General features: G+C 53.6%; 1 protein-coding gene and 1 long non-coding RNA gene across 3 annotated transcripts; one reads left to right on the top strand and one right to left on the bottom strand.

Moving 5' to 3' along the window:
- Positions 1-74: 74 nt before the first annotated feature.
- Positions 75-27,482, bottom strand: LOC136151943 (uncharacterized). Its single transcript, XR_010660115.1, has 3 exons — positions 27,395-27,482; positions 5,138-5,250; positions 75-2,128 (listed from the first exon to the last, which is right to left on the bottom strand). It is a non-coding gene; the product is annotated as an uncharacterized lncRNA (long non-coding RNA).
- NQO2 (N-ribosyldihydronicotinamide:quinone dehydrogenase 2) lies at positions 9,063-22,972 on the top strand. Of its 2 annotated transcripts, XM_065913408.1 has the most exons (7): positions 9,063-9,212; positions 10,328-10,453; positions 11,934-12,098; positions 17,310-17,440; positions 18,019-18,132; positions 18,932-19,033; positions 22,710-22,972. In XM_065913408.1, exons 2-7 carry the CDS (start codon positions 10,447-10,449, stop codon positions 22,884-22,886), a joined length of 696 nt encoding a protein of 231 aa, XP_065769480.1. In that variant the 5' UTR covers positions 9,063-9,212; positions 10,328-10,446; the 3' UTR covers positions 22,887-22,972. The 2 variants fall into 2 exon arrangements, with proteins under 2 accessions (XP_065769480.1, XP_065769479.1); XM_065913407.1 differs by lacking the exons at positions 9,063-9,212; positions 10,328-10,453 and adding an exon at positions 11,249-11,405.

Genomic DNA, 27,482 nt, shown 5'->3' with positions numbered 1-27,482 from the left:
TGCGGCGCCACACTGCGCCCCTCCGGAGCCGCCCTGCGCCCAGGCGACGTGAGGCCTGCCCAGGGCCTGGGCCGCTGCTCCCGCGAGCCGTCTGGGCCAGGCGGCCGGCCAAGCCGGGGGCTCCTCTGCAGAGCATTCTCGGCAGCTTTAACGACTTCTTACCTGACCACCCAGAATTCATGAGTCGGCCACGGCGACACCACCAGCCGCTGAGATGGTTAATTATTTCATTCATTCCACAGACTTTTTTTTTTTAATGTGTAACTTACAGAACTTCTCTTGTATTCTTTTTCATTTCATTTATTTATTTACTCAGCCGCATGGAGTCTTCCTTGCTGTGTGCAGGGTTGCCCCTGAGGTGTGTGGGATCTTAGTTCCTCAGCCAGGGATTGAACGTGCGTCCTCTGCATTGGAAGGCAGATTCTTCACCACTGGACCCCCAGGGAAGGCCCTCTTCCACAGCCTGCTATGGAGCACCTGCTGCAGGCCAGGAGCTGCGCTGGGGTCTGGGGACGTCACGGTAGGAGACACAGTCCCGACCTCGGGATACCAGGTAGATATTGTGAGATAGTAGAAAAAAATGTGATTCGTGTCTGCCACCAGCCCCTGGCACAAAGTCCCTGAAACCCCGGTAATCTTCTAAGTGATAAGAAACTGGGAGTGTCTTTTGTTCTAGAATTTGGTCTCTGACCCCATATGCTGACATGGAGCTCCTGAAACCCGTGTAATTTCCTGTGTGATGGGAGTGTCTTCGGTTCTCATGAGATGACTCTGGGTGGAGCTCCCGTATGAGGGCTGCTCCCCAGAAAGACCAAGCCGCGATGAGAAGCTTGGAAACTTCAGCCTCACCCCTCCATTCTCTTGAGAAGGGACAAGGTCTGAAAATGGAGTTAATAATTGATCAAGCCTCTGTACGTAAAATCCGAATAGTGTGGGGCCTGGAGAGCTTCCAGGTGGGCGGACACATCCTCACCGGGAGGGATCGCACCCTGAGTCCACGGGGACAGAGACTCTCAGGACGGCGCCCTGGGTGGCTCTTTGTGAGTGTCCTTCAGTCAACAGGTAAAGATGAGTCAGCCTTTCACTGAGCTCGAGGAGCCATTCTAGCAAGTCAATCAAACCTGAGGAGGGGGTCGTGGGAGCCTCTGATGTGTCGTCATACCAGACAGAAGTTCTGGGTCATCTGCGACAGGCTGGCACTTGTGGGACAAGGGAGCGGCCTTGTGGGACTGAGCCCTTAGCCTCTGGGATCCGACCCTGTCTCCAGGTACGAAGCATCGCAGTCGACTGAAACAAGGATGCCCAGCTGGTGTGGTGAGAACTGACTGGAATGGGAAAGCCTCCCACACATTCCGTCACCAGAAGAGTCAGCAGGGAGGCGCTTTGTGTGAGGAATAAGGAAGAGAGACCCGGGAGGGAGGAACTGGGCTCTCCTCCATTTGGGGAAAGACTGAACTGAGGTTTTTCCTCTCACAGACATGCAAATAAATGGCATGTGACGTGGTGTGACTTAGCAACTAAACCGCAGTGCTGTGATGACGCTGCGTTTGGGGGCTGTGTGAGCAGACACAGCAAGCAGCCTAGCTGGAGGCTCAGCGAGGGGTCCCAAAGCACGGCCCTCAGCCGTGGGGAGGAGGAGCCCAGAAGACCACGGGAGGACGGACTGCCAGGCCAGCGCACGTGACCGGGAGACACACAAGTTACTCCGGCCGGACCTCCACGCAGGGCCTCGCCTGTCGGGCCTGCACCTGTGCGCTTCATCTGACCGGCTGCGGGAGTCCCCGGGGAACCCCGAGTGCGGGGGTCACCCAGCGGAGTGGGGCGTCAGGAAGATGACTCTGCAGCAGCGCAGGGGGGGGGCGGAGGTTTCCCCCCGGGGTCCGGGCCGTCCCGGGGCATCCGCGCAGCGATGCTTCAGAGGAAAGGCAGCCGGCGGTGCGCAGGGCCGTGCCTCGGGCTCGGGGCCTGGAAGGAGAGGGAGGGAGGGGAAGGAGGCTCCAGCGGGACGTTCAGACTGCTGACACTCCATCAGATGAATGTCGGAGACACTACACGAACGTGTCTCACTTCTCCCTGGGAACAAAAGGCATCAGCAGAGCCTGATCCTTATCTTCTGTTCCTAAGGCCACTGAGGAAAAACACAGGCAACGTACACTTGCACTGAGGCAGAACATGCAACATCAGCGTAAGAGTCTCCACTTAAAGCCTCTTTATCTAAAAAGCCCAACATGAATTAAAAATGCACACATATTTTATTTTGAGCAGTGTTGAGACTGCTCAAGATCATGGCTTATAATTGGTAGGGCTTTGCTCTTAACCACTTCCTTATTTCAGGTTTAACCAGAAAGAAGTAGTTACGGAAGTGAGAATGAATGAACCAGTCTCCCTGGAACATAGTTCCCATAAGGGCAGGAGAAGCAGCTAATTCAGAGCTTAGGTGAGAAAGAGTCAAAAGGAAGGTTGAATAGAATGCTAAAATTTTTTGAAATAATAGTTCTACAATTATTTACACTTTTAAAACTATTAATTTAAATTAATAAGTTATCAGTTTAAAATTCATGAAGTTTTTAAAATTATTAATAATTCTACAAGTGACAGGAAGACATTCGTACTTTTGGAGTATTGTGTGACAAGGAAAAGCAATGATTTAGAAAACATAATTGCCATAATATTTGGAATGACCAGACTATGGGAAAGTCTATCGCAGGAAATAAATTAAGAAAGTGTTACATCATTCTGGGGTAGTATGGGCCTGAATTAAATTATACATAATTCTTAACTCCTCAAGTTCCCCCACTGACTCCCCACAAACCAAATATCTCACTTTAATGTTAAGTTTTTTTAAAAAGGAAAACCTCCCAACAAATTCCAGGACCAGGCAGCCCATTGGTGAATTCTCACACTAACCCTTCTCAAATTTTTACAAGAAATTAGAGGAGGGAGGACTTGTGAACTCATAGGCCAATACCAAAGCAAGACATAGACATCATGGGAAAATAAAATTATAGGACAATATTCCTTATGAATATTGATGCAAAAGCCTCAGCAAGATACTAGCAAATTGCATCCAACAAGGTATTAAAAGGATTACACATCATGACCAAGAGGGACTTAGTTCAAGAATACAATGGTGACTCAATGTAAGAAAGTATCACAGTAACACATCAAATGAATACTATGAAGGAGAAAAGAAAACACATGATCATTTTGTGAAAACAAATGAAACCTCATCTAAAACATCTATGGTCAACTGATTTCATTCAGTGGGGAATGAATGTTCTCCTCCGCAGGAGATTCTGGACGACTGGATTTCCACACCCAAGGATGAAGTTCTCCCCTTACAAAAATAACTCAAAATTGATCAAAAACCTAAATATAAAAACTAAACTATAAAACTTTTAGAAGAAAACATAGGAGTAAACGTCCAGGACCTTTGGACTTGGCAATGGGCTGTTAGATATGACACCAAAAATCAAGACAAAAAGAAAAAAATAGATAAATTGGATTTCACCAAAACTGAAACATGTATGTGTCTAAGGGCATTATCAAGAGAGTAAGAGACACCGGAAGCCCAGCTTGAGTTGAGGGCCGACCGCGGTGCAGACAGGCGCGGGAGCGCGCAGGCGCACTGCTCTGAGGCACGCTCACGGGTCCCAGGCTGCTCCGGCCCGGGGGTGGCGGAACGCTTCCTGCGGTTCTCCCGCTGTTCGCTGCTGTCTGCAGCGCTGAGCAGGTAGAGGACGGCACGTCTCGGCACACGTTCGGTGCTCAGCTCCTCTAGAGACAGACTCTACTGTTACAGGGAACGTGGTTTTGGCTTATGTTCTTTTTTTTAACCTTAAGAGAAATGAACAACCTGCCACATCCCTGCACCCCCTTTCAGCCCTATCACTGGGGACACTTATCTTTAATTCATTATCAGAGTGTAAGGTGGGCTCTGGAGCCAGGCTGCTCTGCATCTTTATTTACTAGACTCTTTGGGCCTCAGTTTCCTCATCTGTGAAATGGAACTAACAATAGAAAACTGCATTATGGTGCTGCTGCTGGGACTGAGTCAGCTGATCCACACAAAGCCCGCAGCGCGCCGCGAGCAGTAGGTAAGCGCCGTGTCGTGCTAACGGCACGACCCCACACTGTTCTTGTTTCTGGTCGTTACCCAAAAATACCAAGTGTCCTTCTAGCTTGCCCTTCAATAGCAGAGACTTACTCAACTCACATCCTCTCATCCAACATTCATCACGGAGTCATGAAGTAGGAAGACAAGTCATGGAACAGAATTCTGCTTAAATGTATTTGCAATTCCAGGGGTACAGTCTTGAAAGTACCCTTTACTTCTAATTTTTAATCAAACTTTCTCCCACCATAGATCACTGTGTACCGCGAGAACCTAATATCTCTATTCCCACAGATGTAAAAACCCTCTGATTGGTTTGGGCTATAAACAGGGAGTTTAAGATTTGCTTGGGTCCAAGTACATGCAAAAGTAATTTCAAAAAGCATGTCGAATTTGTCAGTATTTGGTTGTCAACTAACTGCTGAATTGTTCAGTTGCTCAGTCATGCCCCACTCTTTGCGATTCCATGGACTGCAGCATGCCAGGCTTCCCTATCCTTTACTCTCTCCTAGAGTTTGCTCAAACTCATGTCCACTGAGTCGATGATTTAAAATAAGTTAAAATATGAGATGCCTGCATTCTCATTTTTCAATGAGTCAATTATTCATGGCATGACTGGCCACTTAACATCAAAAACCTATTTAGTCACAGAGTTTCTTGCTTGAATCTGGTCTCTAGATTACCATTTTGTTGGGACATTATCCACTTACAATTTATCAATGAAAAAGCCAGTTCATGACATGTTGCCATTAGAATTCCAGCCACAGCTTTTAAGGAATCAAGATCGATGACTCTTGACAAGCAGCAGGTCTTCCCAAAATACCACAGGAAGTGAAAGTTCTCAGAAACCAGGGGCTTTGTAAGGAAATCATCATAATAGCTAATTTCCTAACAAAACTGCCCGGGCCAATGTCTTCCAGCTACATTTGAGAAAAGCCACTAGATTGCTTCTTGAGATTTCAGGGTTTGGATGATCTTCAAAGGGAGACAAGGGACACCTGAAAACACAAGACATCTGCTCACCCTGAAATGTCCAAAGAGACCTGAAAAGACTCAGCCAGCCAGCCTGTTCCCTGAGCAAAGACAATGCCTCCAAACCATCTTCCAAGTCTTTTCCTTGGGAACTCAGCAGCAAGCTAGAAGAAAGTACAGGAGGGAACTAAGAAAAACTCTGGTTAATTGCTTTTAGAGGAATAGGACCCTCCCCCCCAAAAGTGAAAGGCAACCTACAGAATGGGAGAAAATACTTGCAAATTATATATCTGATAACATCCAGAATATATCAAGAATTCCTAGTATTCAACAACAAATAGACAAACAACCCAATTAAATAATGGACAAGGGATTTGTATAGCTATTTCATCAAAGGTAAACAAATGGCCAGTGAGCCCAAGAAAAGATTCTGAACATCATTAGTCACCATTAGGGAAATGCAGTAATGCATAACAAAACCAAAATGAGACATCAGGAAAAACATTAGGACAGCTAAAACAATAACTAAAAAAAAAGCAACATAACAAATGCTGACGAGAATGCAGAGCAATCAATCGGAATGTAAAACAGTGGACGTGGCGTGTTATTCTCTCAGGCTCGTGTCTCACTCTTCGGCTTCATGGACTGTAGCCAGTCCACGGAATTCTCCAGGCAAGAATACTGGAGTGGATTGCTGTTTCCTTCTCCAAAACAGTGCAACCACTGTGAAAACCAATTTGGCAGTTCCTTAAAAAGCAAAACAGTTACTATATGACGCAGCGATTTCACTCCTTGGTATACGCCCAAAAGATTTTTTAGAAGGGACTCAGACACTTGTGCACAAACAATTACTTCAACATTATTCACAACAGCCAAATGACCCAAGTGTCCATCCACCTGTGAAAGGTTAAAACAACATATGAAAGGATAAAGTGTGGTATAAGCATAAAATGGAATATTACTCAGCAGTAAAAAGGAATGAAGTTCTGTTACATGTTATGATACGGATGAACCTTGAAAACATTATGCTAAGCTAAGAAACCCAGACACAAAAGGCCCCCTGTTGTATGATTCCACTTGTATGAAATATCTAGAATAGGCAAATTCATAGAAAGAAGAAAGATTATCAGTACAGAACCTGGGTGGAGTGGGGAGTTTGGAGTTACTGCTTAAGGATTAGTGAGTTTCTGTTTGGGGTGATGAAAAATTTTCAGAAATAACAATAGTGACATTGCATAGCACTATGAATGTAATTAATGCCACTGAATATAATTAATGCCATTTACAATGGTTGAAATGACAGATCTTTTGTTACACAGATTTTACCACCATAAAAAAAAAAAGATTAAATAGACGGACTTCCCTGGTGATCAGGGCATAGGATTCCACATTCCCAATGAAGGGGGCCAGGGTTTGGTCCCTGGTGGGAGACTTAGATCCCACATGCCCAGCCAAGACCCAATGCGGCCAGACCGAGAGGTGGATAAATATATTTATAAACACAATCTGAGTTCTCAGGAAGTTTGTTTCCCAAAAGAAGGTGGATGCTGTTCGTAGAGGAAAGAAAAGCCATTAAATAAAGCCAAAAGGAACTACTTCTCTAGGAAAACGTTCAAGCTGCTTCGATAGTCTTAAGGTGACCCTCGATACTAATTTTCATCTGAAACACAAAACAAGGGGCAGCTGGGGGAAAGAAGTATGCAGCTGGCTTAACTGTCTCACCCCCCGGAAAGCCTAAGCCTATTTCTCCACTGCAAGGGGCGAAATGAACGCTCCACCCATGACCCTTAGAGGTCATGCTTGCTGTCGATGCTATATCTACATATCTCGTTTTAATAGCACCGCCTCCTCCTTAGGCTCACAGTAGGAATCTCTTGTTTGCAGTAAATGCCAGATTAGCAGGGAATCATATTTCTCTTCGCCAGTCCACCGCTGGCGCTTTCACCATCCTCAAGACCCAGGCGAGGGCCGGCTAGCTGACCTTGCCGGAAGGGCGACGTCCCCTCCGCACCTGCGATTCCCGCGCGCGGCCGCCAGATGGTGCTGCCGCGTCGCGGACTAGGATCAAAGCGGGGCTGGACCCAGAAGCTCCCCGCACCTGAATTTTCAGAGGCGGGGTCGCACCTTGGTCTCCCTTCCGGCCCAGCACTTCCACCCCCACACCAGGGACTAGACGGCTCCCGGGCTGGTTCCCTGCGGCTTCACGGTCACCGGGTCTTCCCACCACCACCACCGGGAGGTCTGGCTGTCTTCCTCATTGGTCCTCACAGCATCCTGGAGGCTCAGTGGTAAAGAATCTGCCTGTCAAGTGGGAGATGCAGGTTCCATCCCTGGGTTGGGAAGATCCTCTGGAGGAGGAAATGGCAAGCCAATCCAGTATTCTTGCCTGGGACATCCCAGAGGAGGCTGGCAGGCTACACAGTTCATGAGGTTGCAAGAGTGAAACAGGACAGCATAAACAACCACAACCTCAGGGCACCAAAGACGTGAACCACCCCCCTCCCAAGGGACAACAGCGTCAGTCACCCTCCTTGGAAGGTTACCCCAGAGTCCCTGCATCCGCCTTTCTTAGTTGCAATCATTTCACGTGACTCAAAGATGATTTGCGGACATCATCTCAGTCTGACAACAAAGAGGGAAGAAAACTTAAACCAGATCTCACCTTTGAGGACATTCTGGTACATTTGGAAATGCCTCTACAACTTTTCCCCCAGCTAAAGGTCATTCTAAAATGACAATGGCCCCAGCGCCTCCCAGGCTCACAAGACAAGGGGCCTGTCCACTGCTGGCACAAGGGCACGGCACGCATAGAGAGGCCGTGTCCTCACCATGAACCCAAGAAAGACAGCAGCCTCGGACAGACCGCCCCAACGCTGATGTGGGAACCGCAGCTGCAGCTGTTTGCATCAGGAAAGTTATGCTCGAAGGGGAACCAGCCTTCGCTCTCTGGGCCCATCCTGAAGGTGAAAGAGTTAGTCGCTCAGTGGTGTCCAACTCTTTGCAACCCCATGGACCTTCAGTCCATGGAATTCTCCAGGTAAGCATACTGGAGTGGGTTGCCATGAACATCTCCAGAGTATCCTCCCGACCCAGGGATCAAACCTGGGTCTCCTGCATTTCAAGCTGATTCTTTACCATCTGAGCCACCAGGAGAGCCCCAAGGGCCATCCCGGGACACCAGAAATCAAGGCAGAGTTTGGGAGGGTCCTCGAGTGAGTCCCAATGGCAGGGGGTCTACAAGTGAGGTGGCGCAGGCCAGAAAGTGCTGGGAAGAGGGGAAAGAGACAATCGGCCCAAAGTGCCCACCAGCAGCCCTCCCCCACACGTCTGCAGGCTCCAGTTCGGTGCCTCTCTGCCCTCCGGGGATCTCCTTGGCCTTGAAGCTGCCGGTGTGCCCTTCACCCCCAGCCTGCCCAATAAGAACGTCGGGCCAGACCACAGAACAACGCCACCGCCGGAACGGTCACACACCGCACATTCCCATCAGCACAAGGTCCCTCTTAGAATCACACCCCCCCACCAGAAACCTGGCAACCGCTAACCTGTTCTCCGCCTCTAGAATCTCATCTCAAGAGTGCTGCCTAAACGTGATCGTTCGGGGGAACCCTCGAGGACTGGCGATTTTCATGCAGCGTGATTCTCTGCAGATTCGCCCCGGCTGCTGGGACCCCGATCGCTCATCCTTTTTACGGCTGAGTGTTCTGACCCTCGGTGGGCCTAGGGGCGGACGCGGCGGCCCCCTTCCCAGAACTGCCATCCCTTCAGCCGCCGCGGCGCGGAGCCCCCGGGCCGGCTCCGAGGGGCCGGGACAGGGCAGGGGCGGGGCGAAGGGCTGTGGGCGGGGCTATGCCGGGCGGTCCGCCGAGCGCGAGGAGAGGTCCAGACAGGTCGGGGGCGGGGCTGCGCTCCGGGGAGAGGCGGGGTGGGCGTGGCCTCGGCGCTCGTGGGCGGGCCGTGGGCGGGCCGTGGGCGGGGCCCCCGCCGAGTCCCAGCGTCCAGCCCCGCGGAGCGCGGCCGCATTGTCCGCTCGCGACGCCTGCGAGTGCGTAGTCCGCGCGGCGGAACGTGGCGTGGACGCCGGGCGTTCAGCCTCGTCCTGCCGCTCCTCTCGGGCGAGTTGGCCGAGGTGAGTGTCCGCGCTCGCTGGGGGCCGCTCCCCAGGGCCAGGGTCTCCGCGGGCTCCCACCCCCGCCTGCCCGAGCTTCCCCCCTGCACGTGCGAGGCCTGGGGCGCAGGTGTGCGCAGGCCCGGCGCTGTCCCCGGCCGCTGCCCTCCGCCCTGGACTCGGCCCGCGCTGACCCCACGCGCGGACGGGGAGCGGGCCGCCTGGGGTCAGCGAGCGGGCGGCGCGGAGACCCGGCCTGGGCCCGCGGGGCTCCGGCTCGGCCTTTGCCCCGGGTGCCAGGACCCGAAACTCTGCTTCTCCAACCTTAGTCCCTGAGGGTCTCAGCCAGAAAATCCAGAAGAGGGACGGGTATTCGGTGTGTGCTTCCTGCGCTGCTGTGTATGGAGCAGGGGGGACGGAGGGAAGACAAGGAGAGGAGCAGTCGAGGAGGATGGAACGAGATAGAGTGCATAAAAGGTGTCAGCCGGGTTGGTGTGGCATGATATATGTAGTTTAACAGCCGCCCGCTTCTGTTTCCTGCCGGCCTGGTAAGAGCGCTCTCTCCACGGAAGGAGACGGCTCTCCCTGCTGTGGAGCAAGGTCAGTAGGGAAGTGCTGGACAAGTGGCCTGCTTCTTGGGCCTCAGTGGCTCATTCCGTACAACTAGCAGACTTGGGCCCCCTGAGGAGTCAGAACTCCAAGGCCTGCAGTGGCCTGGCAGGCGATGTAACTAGGTACCCTGGACCAGGCAGAGCGGTAAGGGGATGCCTCCCCTGCTGTGGTCACTGAAATGAAAGCTTTTCTTCCCAAACCAGAGTGTCTTTGGGCCCTGACCCCGGAGATCTCAGGACCAGATGCTCCCTGAGTCTGCAGCCCATCACTCTCCAGACATGTTCCGGGGGCTTCTGCTAGGCTCAGGATAAAGTCTTCACCCCCGCACTACTGACCCACCCACCCCTTGGACCAAATTCCGCACCACCCAGCTCTGTTGTATCCGCATGTCCGCTCTGTCGGCTCTCTGAGCACCCCAGGCCAGTCCCAACGCTGCCTCGCGCTTGCCGTTCCCCCTGCCTCATCCTGCCCACTGCTGCCCACCGAGTCTGCCTACCTCCCTCAGCATTTGTTTCCTCTTCTAGGTCGTTGGCATCACTGAGAGTGACCGTGCCTGAGAGCTCAGGGCCCCCTGCACCCAGGACTAACAGCACACCCTCCTCCCAACAGGATTCAGAGAGAAAAATACCCATCTTCCTGGGACATGGCAGGTAACTATTAGCTATGGGGGAGTAAAACTTTGTTAAATGAAAAATTTATTAGAAATTGAATACTTTTTTATAAAAACTCCAGACAACACTCCTGTATAAAACTTGTTTATAATGTGGACTGCAACCTGGAATTATCTTGTTTTGTATTTTCTTACTTGTTTTATTGTTCATTTCAGCCCCGACAAAATAGAATGCTTATCTTGTCTTTGCTTTGCCTCCAGCCTCTGGGATGACCCCCTGGGACATAATAGCTGCTCGATCAATAGATACTGAGTGAGCCCCGAGAGTGACCATAGTTAGAAATACCGCATGACACATGCATCCCGCTGTGACGTCTTTTTGTTCAACACTATAACATGAAAATCCTTGCATTTCATAAGATAAAAATTCATGTTATTTTATGCATATGCTGTACATTAGGGCTTCTCAACTGCGGCACTGCTGACGTCTGGGGCCAGAGCGCGCTCTGTCGGGGGGCCTCTCCTGTGCTGTGTCCTGCAGCCTGGCTCTCTGTCTCCCACATCCCAGCAGCGCTCCCTCCGGATGCCACAACCGAGAAATGTCTCCAGATGTTGTGAAACACTCCCTGGGAGGTAGCAGTCTCCCTGGTTTAGAACCATCAGTGTGGCTATTTCATTTGTATCCTGTTTCCTGTTAAGCCCCCAAGTTCCTTTATAACAAATGAGCCTGAGAAGTTAAAACTGTTAATCATTAATTTCACTCGTGCAGTTCAACCTTTACACCCTGCTGAGTGCCCCAAAGCTGTTTGCTTCAAACATTTATATTTTCTCAAGGGCCTGAACAGAATAATATAGATCAAGAGTTTAAATATTTTGGTCTTAAGAGGTTCCCACGGAAAATTTAAACACATCCCCACAGCTGCCTTCTGGAAGGAACTGGTACATGACCTCGGAGAATGTCCTGGAGGACCGTGTGGCTTCAGAGACTGTTGGTATGAATGGCACTGGGTGGGGCCTCTTGTCAGGCTCTCCACCGAAGCCGGGCTTCATGCAGACCCTGCGTCCCCCGGGGACTCATATCTGATTTTTTTTTTAATATATCTTATGTGTCAGTTTTCAGTGGAGAGGAAGGAAGCAGAGCTGTGTGTCAGCGACCGACCTGCCAACAAGGGGTTAGCACGAAAGATGAGTCACAGCAGTTTCTAATTCTGATCTTAGGCAACACGGCTAAAACGTCTCATAGTGGATAACCAGAACAGATTGGGCTTTAAAAGAATGCAGTCGTGTTATTCTTGGGGAATCATAACTCGACTCCTGTGTCCGTAAACCCAAGTAGTGGTGAACTGATAGAGCTAGGTTCTTAGAATGCGCATTGTTTTGCAGCTGTCTCCCGTAAAAAGCGTTGGTCTTTCTCACTTAGCCTCAGCCCTTGTGTGCCTCCTGTTGTCAGCTTGGTCCTTGTTCAGCTTTGACAGAGGGGAGTTATTCTTCAAGAGAAATGGTTTCTTGTCTGGATTTAGGTAAGAAAGTGCTCATCGTCTACGCACACCAAGAGCCCAGGTCTTTCAACGGGGCCCTGAAGGACGTGGCGGTGGCTGAACTGAGCCAGCAAGGCTGCAGCGTCACCGTTTCTGACCTCTATGCCCTGAACTTTGAGCCCAGGGCCACGGGGAAGGACATCACTGGTGAGTCATAGATGCTCTGTGGCTTTTGGGGTTTTTTTAAACTTTCTTCTTCTTGTGTGTCTTTTCTCTGAGGTACCCTTGACATCACTTTGTATTGTTTCAGATGTGTAATGTAAGGATATGAGGTTTGTATCCATTGCACAATGATCACAGTAAGTCCAGTTGACGCTCGTCACCGTCACCGCACACAGTTCCGCTCCTTTTCCCTCTTGATGAGGACTTTCACGATCCCGTCGTTGGGACATGTCGTGGTCTTAACTGCAGTCAGCGCACTGCGCGTGACAGCCTGGGGCCCACACTTTGCTCTTCTGACCCTCTTCATCCATGTCGCCCAGCCGCCAGCTCAGCAGCCACCTGTCTGCTTTCTGTATTCCCGAGCTCACTTGCTTTTCATTTAGTTTGGTGGCGGAAGTGGCCATTTGCTTATTAAGATTCCACCACTCTCCCATGTGTGAGATCATACAGTATTTTTCTTTTTCTGCGTATTTCATTTAGAAACGCCCTCCACGTCTGTCCATGTTGTGGCACATGGCAGGGCTTCCTTCTTTACGACTGAACGATAATCCCACTGTGCATGTATCACATTCCTTATCCACCGACGGGCCCGCTGTGCAAATCACATTCCTTATCCACCGACGGGCATTTAGGTTGTTTTCATCTCTTGGCTATTGTGAGTAATGCTGCAGTGAACACAGGGGTGCAGGTTCCTTTTTGAACGACTGTGTCCCTTTGCTTTGGGTAAATACCCAAAAGTGGGATTGCTGGATGGTAGCTCCGTTTCCAGCCTGGGGGGACCCTCCACACTGTTTCCCACGGGGGCTGCACTTTGCACCAGCCGCACGCGGGTCCGCCCTCGCCCACGTCCTCCCCAGCGCTGGCTGCCTGGTCTCACTGGCGGCCGTTGGCCCTGCTCTGGTCCCTGATGGCCAGTGATGTTGCGCATCTGTTCACGTGCCTGTTGGCCATCTGTGTTTTCTCAGAAAGACACCAGTTGGATGGAATCCTCTGCCCGTTTTAAAATCAGATTGTTAGGAGTTTTTTTGCCTTCTTGGAATTTTTTTTAATTAAAAAAAAGTGTTTATAAACAAAACTCATCACTGCGCGTGATGTACAGTTCTCATGTCAAAAAGGTCTGCGGTGCATGGCTTTTCTTGCACCCCCAGCCACCTGGTTTCTCTGCTCCCAAAGGAACCAGGGTCTCCCGCCACCTCTGCATCTTTCTGGGGTGACTTTGTGCTGTCTCTGGGTGTACCTAAAGCAGTCAACAGTCTAATGACTCTTCTCTCTGCCTTTTAAACATGGGAATATGCATTCCCATGTGTTGCTTTGCGTGTTGCTTTCTCTTTTTCTGTCTCAGAACCACCCCCCGCTGCCTCAGAACCCCCCCCCGCCGCTGTCTCAGAACCCCCGCCGTCTCAGAACCCCCCCCCCGCCGTCTCAGAACCCCCCCCCACCGTCTCAGAACCCCCCCAGCCGCCTCAGAACCCCCCCAGCCTTCTCAGAACCCCCGCCGTCTGGAGGCGCCGAGGCTGCAGTAGTCCCCACTCACGCAGCCGTGGTTGTTGCCCGCTGCTGCTGTGATCCCAGGACTGCAGCAAGAGCGGCGGCCGCGCTTTCCCACATGTGCGAGCTGTCCAGAGTGGAGCTGCTGGGCAGAGGGAGCGTGTGTTTTGAATCTTCATAGACAACATCAAACTGCTTCCCGTGTGCGCCGCACCAGGGCACTCTCCAGCCCACGGTGCTCGCGAGTGCGCGTGCCCTTGTTTTACCGAGCGCTTGATGATTGCCAGCCAGGCAGGTGGGAAATGGCCTCTGGTGTAGGGTTTGAAGTATGACTTGTAAATACGTTTTTAGCTGATTCATTTTTAGTTTTGGCTTTGCCGTGGTGGCTTCTCTTCATTTACTTTTGCTTAGTTGTCTTTGGACCTGTTCATTTTGGGTCATATAAACTCTAAGCTTATTTTTTTAAAGGTGTTATAGTATTTGGCAGCTTCCACTTTTTAAAGTTAAATACTTTCTCTACTCAGAATTTATTTCGATGTGAGGTGTGGGTCCACTTTTTCCCAAGTACGTACCCAGCTCTCATCCCCATTTATTACATTATCTAGCTATTTGCCTTGACTTAAGAAGCCACCTTTGTTGTGACCTGAATTCCCACATGTTTTATTCTCTTCTGCGCTTTCTACTTTGGTTTTGTTTTCCTGTCTATGACTCAGTACCACATGGCTTTCACTATTTTGGCAAATCGTTTAACATCTCATAGAGTTAGGTCACCTTCATTTGTCTTACTATTTTTTACAGCTACTTTGACTTTTCCATAAAGATTCTTTGAATTAGCTTTCCAGATTGTTGACTGAAAAAATAAAAAGCACAACACGCCAGTTCTGCTGGGCCTAGTCGCTCAGTCGTGCCCGACTCTGCGACCCTGTGGACTGTCGCCCGCCAGGCTCCTCTGTCCATGGGATTCGCCAGGCAAGAATACTGGAGTGGGTTGCCATGCCCTCCTCCAGGGGGTCCTCCCAACCCAAGGATCAAATCCAGGTCTCCCGCATTGTGGGCAGATTCTTTATTGTCTGAGCGACCAGGAAAGACGGTTGTGAGTTACGTTTTGTTTGGGATAAAGTGAGGACTATAGCCCGGGAGACAGCCTCTCAGCTGGCTCTGAAACTGCTCCAGAGACGTAGAGGGAAGGTCAGCATATCTGGGGCTTAGGTGAAGAGGGTTCACGTAATCAGGCACACATTTTGGCAGGTTGCTGCTAGTCATAAGGTGCAGATGTCACCATTAATGATTTTAGTGCTTTAAAGACATGAGGACTTACAAGAATTGGGCTCATAAAATCTTCTTGTGAAAATACCTACCTGAAGGCATGTTCTTCTAGTTTTTCCCGGAGCACAGAGCGCCTCATTCCTGATCTCCACCCTGAACTCCTTTCAGGGGCTGCTGAAGGTCAGTGGCTACAGCAGCTTGCGACCTAATCCCGATAGAGGCAGAGGGCAAGTTCCAGCCTTTAGTTGGCAGGATTCTCAAGGTGACGGGTTAAGTTTACAGCGGAACTTTGAGTGCCGCTGCTTTGTGTTCCAGCAACAGGCGTGGTCCCCACGTGTTCACGTTCTTTTACAACCTTCCAGGTGTATTTACGAGTTTTCTTCATGCAGATCTTGCATAAACCTTATTTATTAGGTTTTGTTCCTCTTCGTGAAGAGGACTAATCTGTGCATGTCTGTGTGCACACGTGCATGCGGCTGCTACTGACTTTCTTACTGTTTGTAGTTTTAAGCTGATTCTCTGGATCTTTCCTCATATACAGTCAGACCATCTGCAGGTAATAATTTCACCTATGCCTTTCCAGTAATTCCCAGTAAATTAAACACCTTTAGGTTCCTCCTGTTTGCAATTGTGTTAGCAAGACCCCAGATTTAGTATTTAGTACTGGTGGTGATGGTTGTATCTTTGCCTCTCCTTGTCTTTCTTCTCTTTTAATAAACCAAACAGCTCTTTTCACTGAAAAAGCAACAGAGTGGGAACTGGGGAGGTAGAGAGTATTGTGTGATGAAGCCACTGGATTTTCAGGGAATCAGGTAAGACACAGGCTCCGTGCAAACAGCATTTTAAGTGTGGTGAGCAGTGGGCAGAGGGTGAGCGCTAAGAGCCCCTTCACACGCCCTCCTTGTCCTGCGGCCCCAGGGACAAGCAGGCAGAGCTCTTTGGTGTGGCTCATCGTAGACCTCACTCCAGATGTTAGCAAAGCGCACATTCCTGTGGGCTTAGGAGCCCTGTAGATACAAGTGCAGGTGGGGACGTGCTCCGTTCACTGGCGCTTTCAGGAGTCTTGTCAGCGACAGTGTCACTTCACGGTACGTGTTTTAACCCACCAGTTCCCGTGGTGATGTAGCTTCGTCTCCATCTTCTGTTTCACTCTATGAGTCAGTCTGTCTGCATGACTCTGGATTTCCTGTCTTACTAAAAAAGTGCATCCACACCCACACTTACAAAAATATTCCCATTTCCCCGATATTTGCATACCTTTGCTATGTACTTTTAAATATTATCTAGACTACACGTGGCCCATCCACACGTACTGTCTGTTTACCACTCTCAGAAGCACGCAGAGTCCGCGGTGGGCTCCACACCCAGGAGGTGGCAGCCTGCCTGAGACACAGGCTCTCCTCCGCGGGGTCTCTGGTTGGCACACAACCTCACGCACGGAAGGGTCCCAGCCGAGCTTCCGAGTGAAGGCGAGTTCCAGGGAGGTTAGGCCGTGGGATGCTCTCGGCCGTGGCACCCAAGGGCGGGGCCGGCTCTCCTCGGGCCGCCCTGCAGGCCTGTGTGCTGGGGGCCACCCTGAGCCCCCCACTCCTCTCTGGTCGCTTGGGAATTACCCAGCCCCTCGTGTTGTTATGAAAGGTAGAAACAGCCTGTTATGATGAGGTCAGAGCGCAGCGAGGTACGAGGAGACCCTCAACTGCCGGTGACCGCTGTTAACACGGGGCAGTGCTTAGGGCAAGTCGCGCTGCTGGACGGGAACCCACCACAGGCCTCGTCTTTCCATTACCTGTGGGCGCCCTGCCTCAGGGCTCAGCCCTGCTGCTGCCTGAGCGCCCCCCTCCACCAGGCCTGCTCCGGAATCGCTGAGGCCACAGCTTTTTCAGAAGAGCCAAATCGAGACCATGTGCCCCCACCGCAACCCACGTGCACGCAGAGCTGAGCGCCCGTGGTGGAGCTGCAGCCCTGCAGGTCACCCACGGCCCCGGCCTCCCGCCCCTGGCCCTCGGCAGCTCCCCGAGGCCCTCCCCGGGCCAGCCCGGCGGTCCCCTCCGCATCGTCCGCCAGAGCGCCCCTCCCTTCCAGTCCTCTGGACCCCAGCGGAGCTCCTGCTCCATGGTCGGACCCCGGGCGCCCTGCTCACCTGCTGCACACGCGGGCGCGGCCCCGGCGTCCAGGCCGCGAGGCCCGTGTGCCACAGGGCTGCCCTGAGCCCGTGCCCTGTCGTGCTCTGTTAATCGTGTGGTCATCTGTCCCTCCTGGACTCTGCCCCTTGACGGCGAGGACCCTCGCTGCTCCTCTGTGTCCACAGGCCGACCCCGGGGCCCGGCCCCCGGTCAGGTCTCGGTGCCTTGGCCTGCTGGGGGCGTCCAGGCCGCAGTGACTGCAGGATTGCTGGGCCGTGGACGTCCGTCCTGAGCGGGAGCCTTTGTCCTGCCCCCCCAGGCAGCCTCTCCAACCCCGGCTTCTTCAACTACGGCGTGGAGACCCACGAGGCCTACAAGAAGCGGTCTCTGAGCAGCGACATCATCGAGGAGCAGAAGAAGCTTCAGGAGGCCGACCTGGTGATATTCCAGGTTGGTTCTCCCTCTCACTGCGGTACTGGCTCTGTGTGCAGACCCGCGCCCGAGATGCTGCTGGCCACGTGTGCGGCCCTCAGCGCGGGCTCCCATCCCCCTTGGGAGCGGATCGTTGCCTGTGTCTGTCTCTCTTCCCTGACGCTGCCGTTGGACATGGTGTTGGGGCTTCTGTGGGGACCACAGTCTCCGGGGAGACCTCCCTGCTTCTGTGTGGAGTCAGGCTCAGCTCCTCGGAGCCCCCGGGCCCGACTCCGGGTGCCACGTCTCACCCCAGGCGGGAGAGGGGCAGGCTCCTTCCCACAGCCTCCCCGCGGCCCCGTGTTGGGGTCACGGTTCTGCTGCCCCAGAGCAGGCTCGGTCAGTGGCCCACAGTCCCGTCACGGGGACCCAGATGCACCCGCGACAGCCACCAGGATGCTGTCAGCCCTGCCTGCCCAGCCCGCTGCCACCGCCACTGCACACGCCTCAGAGCAGGGGGAGAAGCTGCCCACACGTGCGGCCCCGGCCGGGGAGGAGGCGGCACCCCCGAATCCCTGGCGGGCGAACACCCCAGCGCCCCTCCTGCTCCCCCACAGTTCCCACTGTACTGGTTCAGCGTGCCGGCTGTGCTGAAAGGCTGGATGGACCGGGTGCTCTGCCAGGGCTTTGCCTTCGACTTCCCGGGCTCCTACGACGACGGCCTCCTCAAGGTACGACCCCCACCCCCCAGGATGAGGGACCCTGTCCGTCAGGGAAGGAAGGGGCATCTCAGCAAGTCACCTCTGGTTTGCCTTTTTAACCAAACTCCCATGGAGGACCATCCGTGTGCAAGGCTACACTGGCGAGAAAGCATGGTTCTGGGGTCACAGCCCTTTGCTCCAGCGAAGGCTGCAGGGTGTCCACATCCGGCGTCTTGCTCGGCGGGGGGGCCTGGGGGCGGCGTGCTCGTCTGGGGGGGGGTGCCTGCTCAACAGTGCGGACTCGAGCCTGGCTGCGCGCCTGCTCGCCTCTGAGCGCCCAGACGCACCTTGAAAGCAGGATAATGTCAGCGGCTGGTGGAGCCAGCCGCTTTACAGGATGTGGTAGCTGTGGATTTCCCATGCAAGCAGACGATGTTCAAGGTCCAAAAGCCTCAGAAGACAAGCGTGCACAAACCAAGCGCTGGGACGTGAGACGGGTCTCAGGCTGTGCAGAGACGCCGCCCTTTGCTGCCCGGCCCTGCTGGCCGCAGGCGTCGTGCACCCTCCCAGCCGCCCCCCTGCACCTGCGCCCCCGAAGCCCACTCCCCCAGCATCGGGCCTGTCGGCACTGTCCATCCGGCCCACTCGCTCTAGCTGTCCCTCCCCTGCCCCGTTGGATGTTGCTGTCGCCTGCCGCTGGGCCGGACAGAGATGGGAGTGTGTGTCTGTCCGTTTGGGGAGGGGTGGGGGAGCTGGCCTCGGTTTCCTTCCAGTCACTATAGACGACCCCTCCTGGGGTCCACGCCCGATCCCGTGCTGTCCTCCGCAGGGTAAACTGGCCATCCTGTCCTTGACCACGGCCGGCACAGCCAGCATGTACTCCAAGACTGGCGTCAACGGAGACTTCCGCTACTTCCTGTGGCCCCTCCAGGTACGCCCCCCACACACACAGCTCTCCTAGCTCCTCCCCACACACACAGCTCTCCTAGCTCCTCCCCACACACACACAGCTCTCCTAGCTCCTCCCCACACACACAGCTCTCCTAGCTCCTCCCCACACACACAGCTCTCCTAGCTCCTCCCCACACACACAGCTCTCCTAGCTCCTCCCCACACACACACAGCTCTCCTAGCTCCTCCCCACACACACACAGCTCTCCAACTCCTCCCCACAGACACCAGCTCTCCTAGCTCCTCCCCACACACACAGCTCTCCTAGCTCCTCCCCACACACACACAGCTCTCCTAGCTCCTCCCCACACACACAGCTCTCCTAGCTCCTCCCCACACACACACAGCTCTCCTAGCTCCTCCCCACACACACACAGCTCTCCTAGCTCCTCCCCACACACAGCTCTCCTAGCTCCTCCCCACACACACACAGCTCTCCTAGCTCCTCCCCACACACACACAGCTCTCCAACTCCTCCCCACAGACACCAGCTCTCCTAGCTCCTCCCCACGCACAGCTCTCCTAGCTCCTCCCCACACACAGCTCTCCTAGCTCCTCCCCCCACACACACAGCTCTCCTAGCTCCTCCCCACACACACAGCTCTCCTAGCTCCTCCCCACACACACAGCTCTCCTAGCTCCTCCCCACACACACACAGCTCTCCTAGCTCCTCCCCACACACACACAGCTCTCCAACTCCTCCCCACAGACACCAGCTCTCCTAGCTCCTCCCCACACACACAGCTCTCCTAGCTCCTCCCCACACACACACAGCTCTCCTAGCTCCTCCCCACACACACACAGCTCTCCTAGCTCCTCCCCACACACACACAGCTCTCCTAGCTCCTCCCCACACACAGCTCTCCTAGCTCCTCCCCACACACACACAGCTCTCCTAGCTCCTCCCCACACACACACAGCTCTCCAACTCCTCCCCACAGACACCAGCTCTCCTAGCTCCTCCCCACGCACAGCTCTCCTAGCTCCTCCCCACACACAGCTCTCCTAGCTCCTCCCCCCACACACACAGCTCTCCTAGCTCCTCCCCACACACACACAGCTCTCCTAGCTCCTCCCCACACACACACAGCTCTCCTAGCTCCTCCCCACACACACACAGCTCTCCAACTCCTCCCCACAGACACCAGCTCTCCTAGCTCCTCCCCACGCACAGCTCTCCTAGCTCCTCCCCACACACACACAGCTCTCCTAGCTCCTCCCCACACACACACAGCTCTCCTAGCTCCTCCCCACACACACACAGCTCTCCTAGCTCCTCCCCACACACACACAGCTCTCCTAGCTCCTCCCCACACACACAGCTCTCCTAGCTCCTCCCCACGCACAGCTCTCCTAGCTCCTCCCCACACACAGCTCTCCTAGCTCCTCCCCACACACACAGCTCTCCTAGCTCCTCCCCACACACAGCTCTCCTAGCTCCTCCCCACACACAGCTCTCCTAGCTCCTCCCCACACACACACAGCTCTCCTAGCTCCTCCCCACACACACACAGCTCTCCAACTCCTCCCCACAGACACCAGCTCTCCTAGCTCCTCCCCACGCACAGCTCTCCTAGCTCCTCCCCACGCACAGCTCTCCTAGCTCCTCCCCACACACACACAGCTCTCCTAGCTCCTCCCCACACACACAGAGCTCTCCTAGCTCCTCCCCACACACAGCTCTCCTAGCTCCTCCCCACACACACACAGCTCTCCTAGCTCCTCCCCACACACACACAGCTCTCCTAGCTCCTCCCCACACACACACAGCTCTCCTAGCTCCTCCCCACACACACACAGCTCTCCTAGCTCCTCCCCACACACACACAGCTCTCCTAGCTCCTCCCCGCACACACAGCTCTCCAACTCCTCCCCACACACACAGCTCTCCTAGCTCCTCCCCACACACACAGCTCTTAGCTCCTCCCCACACACACACAGCTCTCAGCTCCTCCCCACACACACACAGCTCTCCTAGCTCCTCCCTGCACACACAGCTCTTAGCTCCTCCCCACACACACACAGCTCTCCTAGCTCCTCCCTGCGCACACAGCTCTCCTAGCTCCTCCCCACACACACAGCTCTCCTAGCTCCTCCCCACACACACACAGCTCTCCTAGCTCCTCCCTCCCCACACACACACAGCTCTCCTAGCTCCTCCCGAGTTTGAGGGGGTCCTGAAGGCCAGGCCATGCTGACTCCCCTGAAAACAGGATATCATAACCTCTTAGCCTTTTAGATGTTTTACTTGGCAGCCCTGGAAAGGCTGACTGATGGAGAAAACGCTGTGATTATGAGGACCTTTGATGCTGTTTGGCCAGAGGCCAGGCCGAACCCTTTGGCCGGTGTCCGCTCTGGGTGAACAGGAGCCCTCAGGTGGCTCCATGCGTGTCATAAGCTCCCTGCTTTTAAAAGCTCTTCACCTTTGTTTCAGTTTTGCAAAAGTACGTATGGGAACAAAGAGACTATAAAAAATAGAAACTCTGTTCTCTTGCTGCTGCTGCTGCTAAGTCACTTCAGTCGTGTCCGACTCTATGTCCTCTTAATCCCCCTTACAGTCACTTTCAATGATTTAATGTATTTCCTTACAGCACACGTATATTCTTTTTAAAAAACATGTACCCACATATTTATTTGGCTGAGCCAGGACTCCGCCAGGGCATGCAGACTCCTCAGCCGTGGCACGCTCACCGCAGGGCTCGCGCCCAGAGGCCCTGCACGGGGAGCGCGGAGGGCCGGCGGGGCCAGGGAGGGCCCCGTGTTCTTACACGTGTACACTTTAGGACTCGGCTTAGCGTATTTCTTTTTTTACATGAACGGTGCACCACAGATACTGCTTCACATTTTTTTCATTTATTTTTATTAGTTGGAGGCTAATTACAGCATTGTAGTGTTTTCTGCCATACATCGACATGAATCAGCCATGGATTTACATGTGTTCCCTCCCACCTCCTCCCCATGCCATCCCTCTGGGTCATCCCAGTGCACCAGCCCCGAGCGCTTGTCTCATGCATCCAACTGCTTCACATTTCTCATTGTTTACACCCAATGCGTATCTTGAGCAGCCTTCCATGGTGGCACATTTAGCTGGAATAACCTCATCCAGGGCTCCGTGGTGGCTCAGTTGGGAAAGAATCCACCTGCAATGCAGGAAACCCTGGTTCGATTCCTGGGTCAGAAAGATCCCAGGGAAAAGGGAACATCTACCCACTCTAATATTCTTGGACTTCCCTTTTGGCTCAGCTGGTAAAGAATCTGCCTGCAATGTGGGAAACCTGGATTTAATCCATGCGTTGGGAAGATCCACTGGAAAAGGAATAGGCTACCCACTCCAGTATTCTGGCCTGTATAGTCCATGGGGTCGCAGAGTCTGGCACGACTGAGTGATTTTCACTTTCATGAGTTGCCATAATTTACCTAACCAATCAAAACCATAAAACTTAGCGTGTGACTCAGCAGCAGAGATGAGAGCCCGTCAGTCAGAGCCGCCCAGCATTCCCCGCTCCCAGGAGTGGCCGCGTCCTGGGGCTCCGGGGCAGCGCCCTCATTCCCGGCTCCCCAGTAGCGGGAGAGGCTCTCTGCACTCCCCGGAGGCCCGCTGCCCGCGTTTCCCCTCGGGCGGCCCCTCACCGCTCTCCTCTCTCCGCGGCTGTAGCACGGCACGCTGCACTTCTGTGGATTTAAGGTCCTCGCCCCTCAGATCAGTTTTGGTCCTGAAACGGCGTCCGAAGAAGAAAGAGAGAGGATGGTGGCCGCCTGGGCGCAGAGGCTGAAGACCCTCTGGGAGGAGGAGCCCATCGACTGCTCGCCCTCGTGGTACTTCGGGCAGTGATGGGGGCCATGCCACACTGGGGGCCACGCGGGAGGTGTGGCACGAGTAATGCCACGCAGGCGCGGGTAATAAAGGGTGTCACGACAGCCAGGGTGTGACTGTGTCTCCAGGGTCCTGCGCGCCGGCTCCTGTCCCCCACTGGCTGTCCCAGATCTCTCCTGAGGGGTCCGTCTCCCAGGCTTGCCTTTCGTTTCTAATACTTTTCCTTCTCCTTTATTCAGCCTTCGCAGGTGGTGTTTGTAGTTTTGGCACAAAACCGGATTTGTGAGATATTTGTCTTTTTCTGCAACTCGACTTGGATTCCTGTTTTCAGAGGAAAATGGAATCTGTCCGCAGCTTGCGTTGTGCTGCTCTCTCTGCACTTCTTGTGTCTTTTTTTTTTATGTCGTGAGTGTTAAGTGTTAACTGGGCAGCTACTCAGCCTATCTTTACAGTCCCTGAGGGCCGGTCACAGAGAGGTGGCGGCCTTAGTGAGACGGCGTCCCGCCCATGTGCACGAGTCCCGGGACAAGGCTGACCGCGACCCGAGGTGCGGGCACGTGTCGCTGGACTGTCCCCTCCCCACCCCCTGCCCCTGCTCTTCATGGTCGCCGTCACTGCCCAGGACGGGGCCCTTCTCCTCAGCAGTCCCACCACCACCCCCGTCACGCACCTCCCGCTCACACACCCTCACCTGCCTCCTCCCTGTCCTCCTCCCCTCCGCCCCCCAGGCGTCTTCAGACCCTTCTCCACGCTCATTTTCTTCCTCCTCTTCACCCGATCCACCACCAGCTAGTGTTTCATGTTCTTAGTTCCCCTTTGCATCTTCATCCCTCTCTCAGAGCTGTCATCTTCAAATCAGATGGGTTTTTCAGGGTCATTTCTTTGACTTTCTCTCTCGACTCCGTTTTCTTCAAGCTTTTTCAGAGCGTCCCCCCGTTCTCTTGCAGCGCCACCTTCCCAGACCGTCTCTGGGGCCGTCGCCCCAGGTGCCTTCTCAGGGTCCCCTCCAGACTGTCTTCATCATCTCCTTTGAGCCTCGGTTCTCTCGAGATCGTTCTGTCCAGACCGTTAGAACTGGTTTCTTCAGACGCTCTTCGGGCCCTGTTCTTGGGCAACTTTTTCAGACGCATCTTCTTCAAAACCTCCTCCATCTCCTATGTTTTGTATTTTTCACATGTCAGTTCTTTAAATGCTGTGCCTGCTGCAGCTTCTTCAGCCTTCATGCCGGTGTTCAGGCAGGGCCTTACATAGGAGACCCTGCGCTTTGAAGCAAAGACGGGGTTTGAACAGTGACCGCCCTTGTGGCCCCAGGACACTGAAGCAACCCTGGTTCTCTTGGGGTCTCCTCAGCCCGGTCCCACCCTGGGACAGAGGTGTGAGAACAACCAAACGTCCTTCCCGTGGAGGGTTTGAATCTAGCCACCAGTCTCCTCTGTGTCTTGGGACACAGGTCGTATCTGGACACCTGTCCGAGAGGAGCCTCCTAACTGGCCCAGGGCTTGGACACGCTCCTTGGAGGCTTCCTCTGCCCCCTTCAGCACCCGTGGACCATCCTCAAAACCCACACGACGAAGCATCTTTGGTGACACTGGCTCAGTCACAGCTCGCTCGGGACAGTCCTGTGGCTTTTATTGAGAGGCCACTTCCTGGGGAACTTGCACCTCTCCTGAGCCTCGTTCTCCCCTTCAGCATCCAGGCTCTAGCTTCTGATTTCTTCTCCATGCAGAGATGTTCACGCATGATCCACAGATCCCCTCTTCAGAAAACTGCAGCGCCATCTCCTGTAAGATCATCTCCTTGGTGGTCATGCTGCGTTAGATAGAAAGGGTGGATGACTTCGCTGTGGTGTCTGGGGACAAGCCAGTCATCAACCCGGGGCCTTTCTCTCCAGCTCCCCTGCTTCTGAGGTTGGGGGTTCGGGGTTTTCTCAGCAGAGGTGTCTCGGCTTTGCTAGCGCCATCGTGTGTGTGTGCAGAGGAACGTGACTGACGTGCCACCACGGAGAAGCCAGTTAGCCTGATGTGCGGAGCTGACATCTTCAGCAATGTCGGGGAACCAGCCTTCTTTCCGGGGGTGTCATTGGCTGCTGCCCAGAAGATTGGTTTCTCTGCCGGGATCGCCTGGGCTCACAGCAGGGCACCTGGGCTCACAACCACTCAGGTTCAGAAACCTGGCAGAGGTTGGGGCAGCACAAACAGGCCCTTTTTGAGAAATGACGTGCAGAGATCCCACAGCGAGTTCATCATGGGGAAGACCCCACAGTGAATCCATCATGGGGAAAGAAGAAATCTGAGCCGTGCCCGGCTCAGCAAGGGCCCTGTGTTTGTGGGTCACACGGGTGCTTCTGCAGAGTTTCTGGTTGAGACTGAAACCCTGCTGAGACTTCCAGTTCCTGCTCTTGGCAGATGGCAGATGAATTTCTCAAGAGGCCTCCTGCAGCACTGCCCCCAGAGGCCATTTAAGTCGCAAGAGACACACTTCTAAAAACACATCGTGGGAAACAGGGAAATGTCCAAGTGTATCCCCAGCTCTGTCTCCCCTACCCCCCCCCCCCACACACACACACTCACAGCAGCCTTGCCCCATAACAACAAACACCTAACGAGCTGCTGGCGGCAGAATGGACAGAAATACGGACCTTCCAGGTCACATGCTGACACCAATACCTTGTGTTATGGGTACTCTATTAGCAGTGCTCTATGATACCAGTTGGGCTTCCCTGGTGGCTCAGAGGTTAAAGCGTCTGCCTGCAGTGCGGGAAAGCTAGGTTCGACCCCTGGGTCGGGAAGATCCCCTGGAGAAGGAAATGGCAGCCCACTCCAGTGTTCTTGCCTGGAGAATCCCATGGACGGAGGAGCCTGGCGGCCTACAGTCCACAGGGTCGCAGAGAGTCAGACACGACTGAGCGACTTCACGATGTCGGTATTCCAGCACAGAAAGAAGCGAGAGATCAGACCCTGGGTTTGTGCGCTGTGGGCAGCTCAGGTGAGGCCTGTGCAGGGAGGGCCGCCCGTCTGAGGAGGCCCTTCTCACAGGAAGGCAGGAAGCTGAGCTGTTGCGTCTCGGCTCTGGGTAGAAGAGTCTGTCTCCTGCACTGTGGGGTCCTGGAGTGAGACTAATTCCGCCCGCATCTACAGAGCAAGGGGAAATCTAAAGAAATCAAGTGGCCCCGAATGATAGCTCAGTTAGTAAAGACTCTGCCTGGAGTGCCGGAGACCCTGATTCTATTCCTGGGTCGGGAAGATCCCCTGGAGAAGGGAAAGGCTCCCCACTCCAGTCTTCTTGGGCTTCCCGTGTGGCTCAGCTAGTAAAGAATCCACCTGCAATGCAAGAGACCCCGGTTCGATTCCTGGATTGGGAAGATCCTCTGGAGAAGGGACAGCCTACCTACTCCAGTATTGGGCTTCCCTTGAGCCTCAGCTGGTAAAGAATCTGCCTGCAATGCAGCAGACCTGAGTTCAATCCCTGGGTTGGGAAGATTCCCTGGAGAAGGGAAAGGCTACCCACTCCAGTATTCTGGCCTGGAGAAGTCCATGGACTGTATAGTTCATAGACTCCCAAAGAGACACAACTGAGCGACTTTCACTTCACAATGACAGTGCTCAGTAGAGGAAGAAGTTGACAGATTTGCTCCAGAGAAAAACATCATCTTATGCCTGTGAGGATGCTCCCTGAGCAAGTCAGCCTCACAGAAACCCCCAAATGGCCAAACACAGGCAGAGACCGCACACAACGAGAATCAGCAGAAACACCAGGTGGTAGATTTTACCACCCAGGAGCTTCAGATATCGCTGCTATGAGATAGATAACGCAGAGTAACGGCATATAAAGTATGTGAAGAAATGGAAATGGAATCAAACCTGAGCAGCAGACAAGAGACACTCAAAAGTGACCAAATGGATTTGAAAAAATAGCTCAGTGAAGAAGTGAAACAGTAGGTTAGACACAGATACAGAGAGAATGGATGTATGCACTTCACAGTCATGATGCTGAATGTCACAGACCACTTGACTAAATGTACAAACACACCACAAACTCATCTGGAGATTCTACTGAGGTGGTAGGATGATAATGAAATATTCAGAATAGGAGTGTGATGGGAGGGGCACTCAGGTCTTTACTGTCCTTTGAGAATCAGTCTATGATAGCTATATGTTCAAAATCATTTAAGAAAGTAACTGTAGAGTCTGTCTAGGTATTTACTGTTGTAAAGCCTTCTGAGGGAGTGAGCTGAGAGAGTTGCTTTTTCGGAGCCTGCCCTGGGGGCCCCGGGGGCCGGGTGGGCTCCGAACCATCTAAGACGGGACTGTCTCAGTGGACTAAGGGCAGAGGCCGTGCAGGACGTAAACCCGACGGTGCGCCCTGGATGGCCGGGTCAGAGGCACGGTGCTGGTGGGCAGTTCAGACCTCCTCAGCCCCTCACCTCTTTGGGGTTATAAGTGAAAGCCCCAAGAAAACCACCAAGAATTTTGTGCAGTTTGGGTAGAAGTGGGGAGCCCAGCGAGTAAGGGCACTTAGGGACTCACGGGATTAACTGGAGGAACACGAAGGCTTCGTTCCTGAAGCTGCTGCTGCAGGTGGCCCGAGCTGCTGCTGCAGCAGGATCCTGCCAGC

This window comes from Muntiacus reevesi, chromosome 20 (genome assembly GCF_963930625.1).
Source record: "Muntiacus reevesi chromosome 20, mMunRee1.1, whole genome shotgun sequence".
Lineage (NCBI taxonomy): Eukaryota > Metazoa > Chordata > Mammalia > Artiodactyla > Cervidae > Muntiacus > Muntiacus reevesi.
Note: the sequence above shows the minus strand (reverse complement) of the source record. Positions and strands in the feature narration are given on the sequence as shown.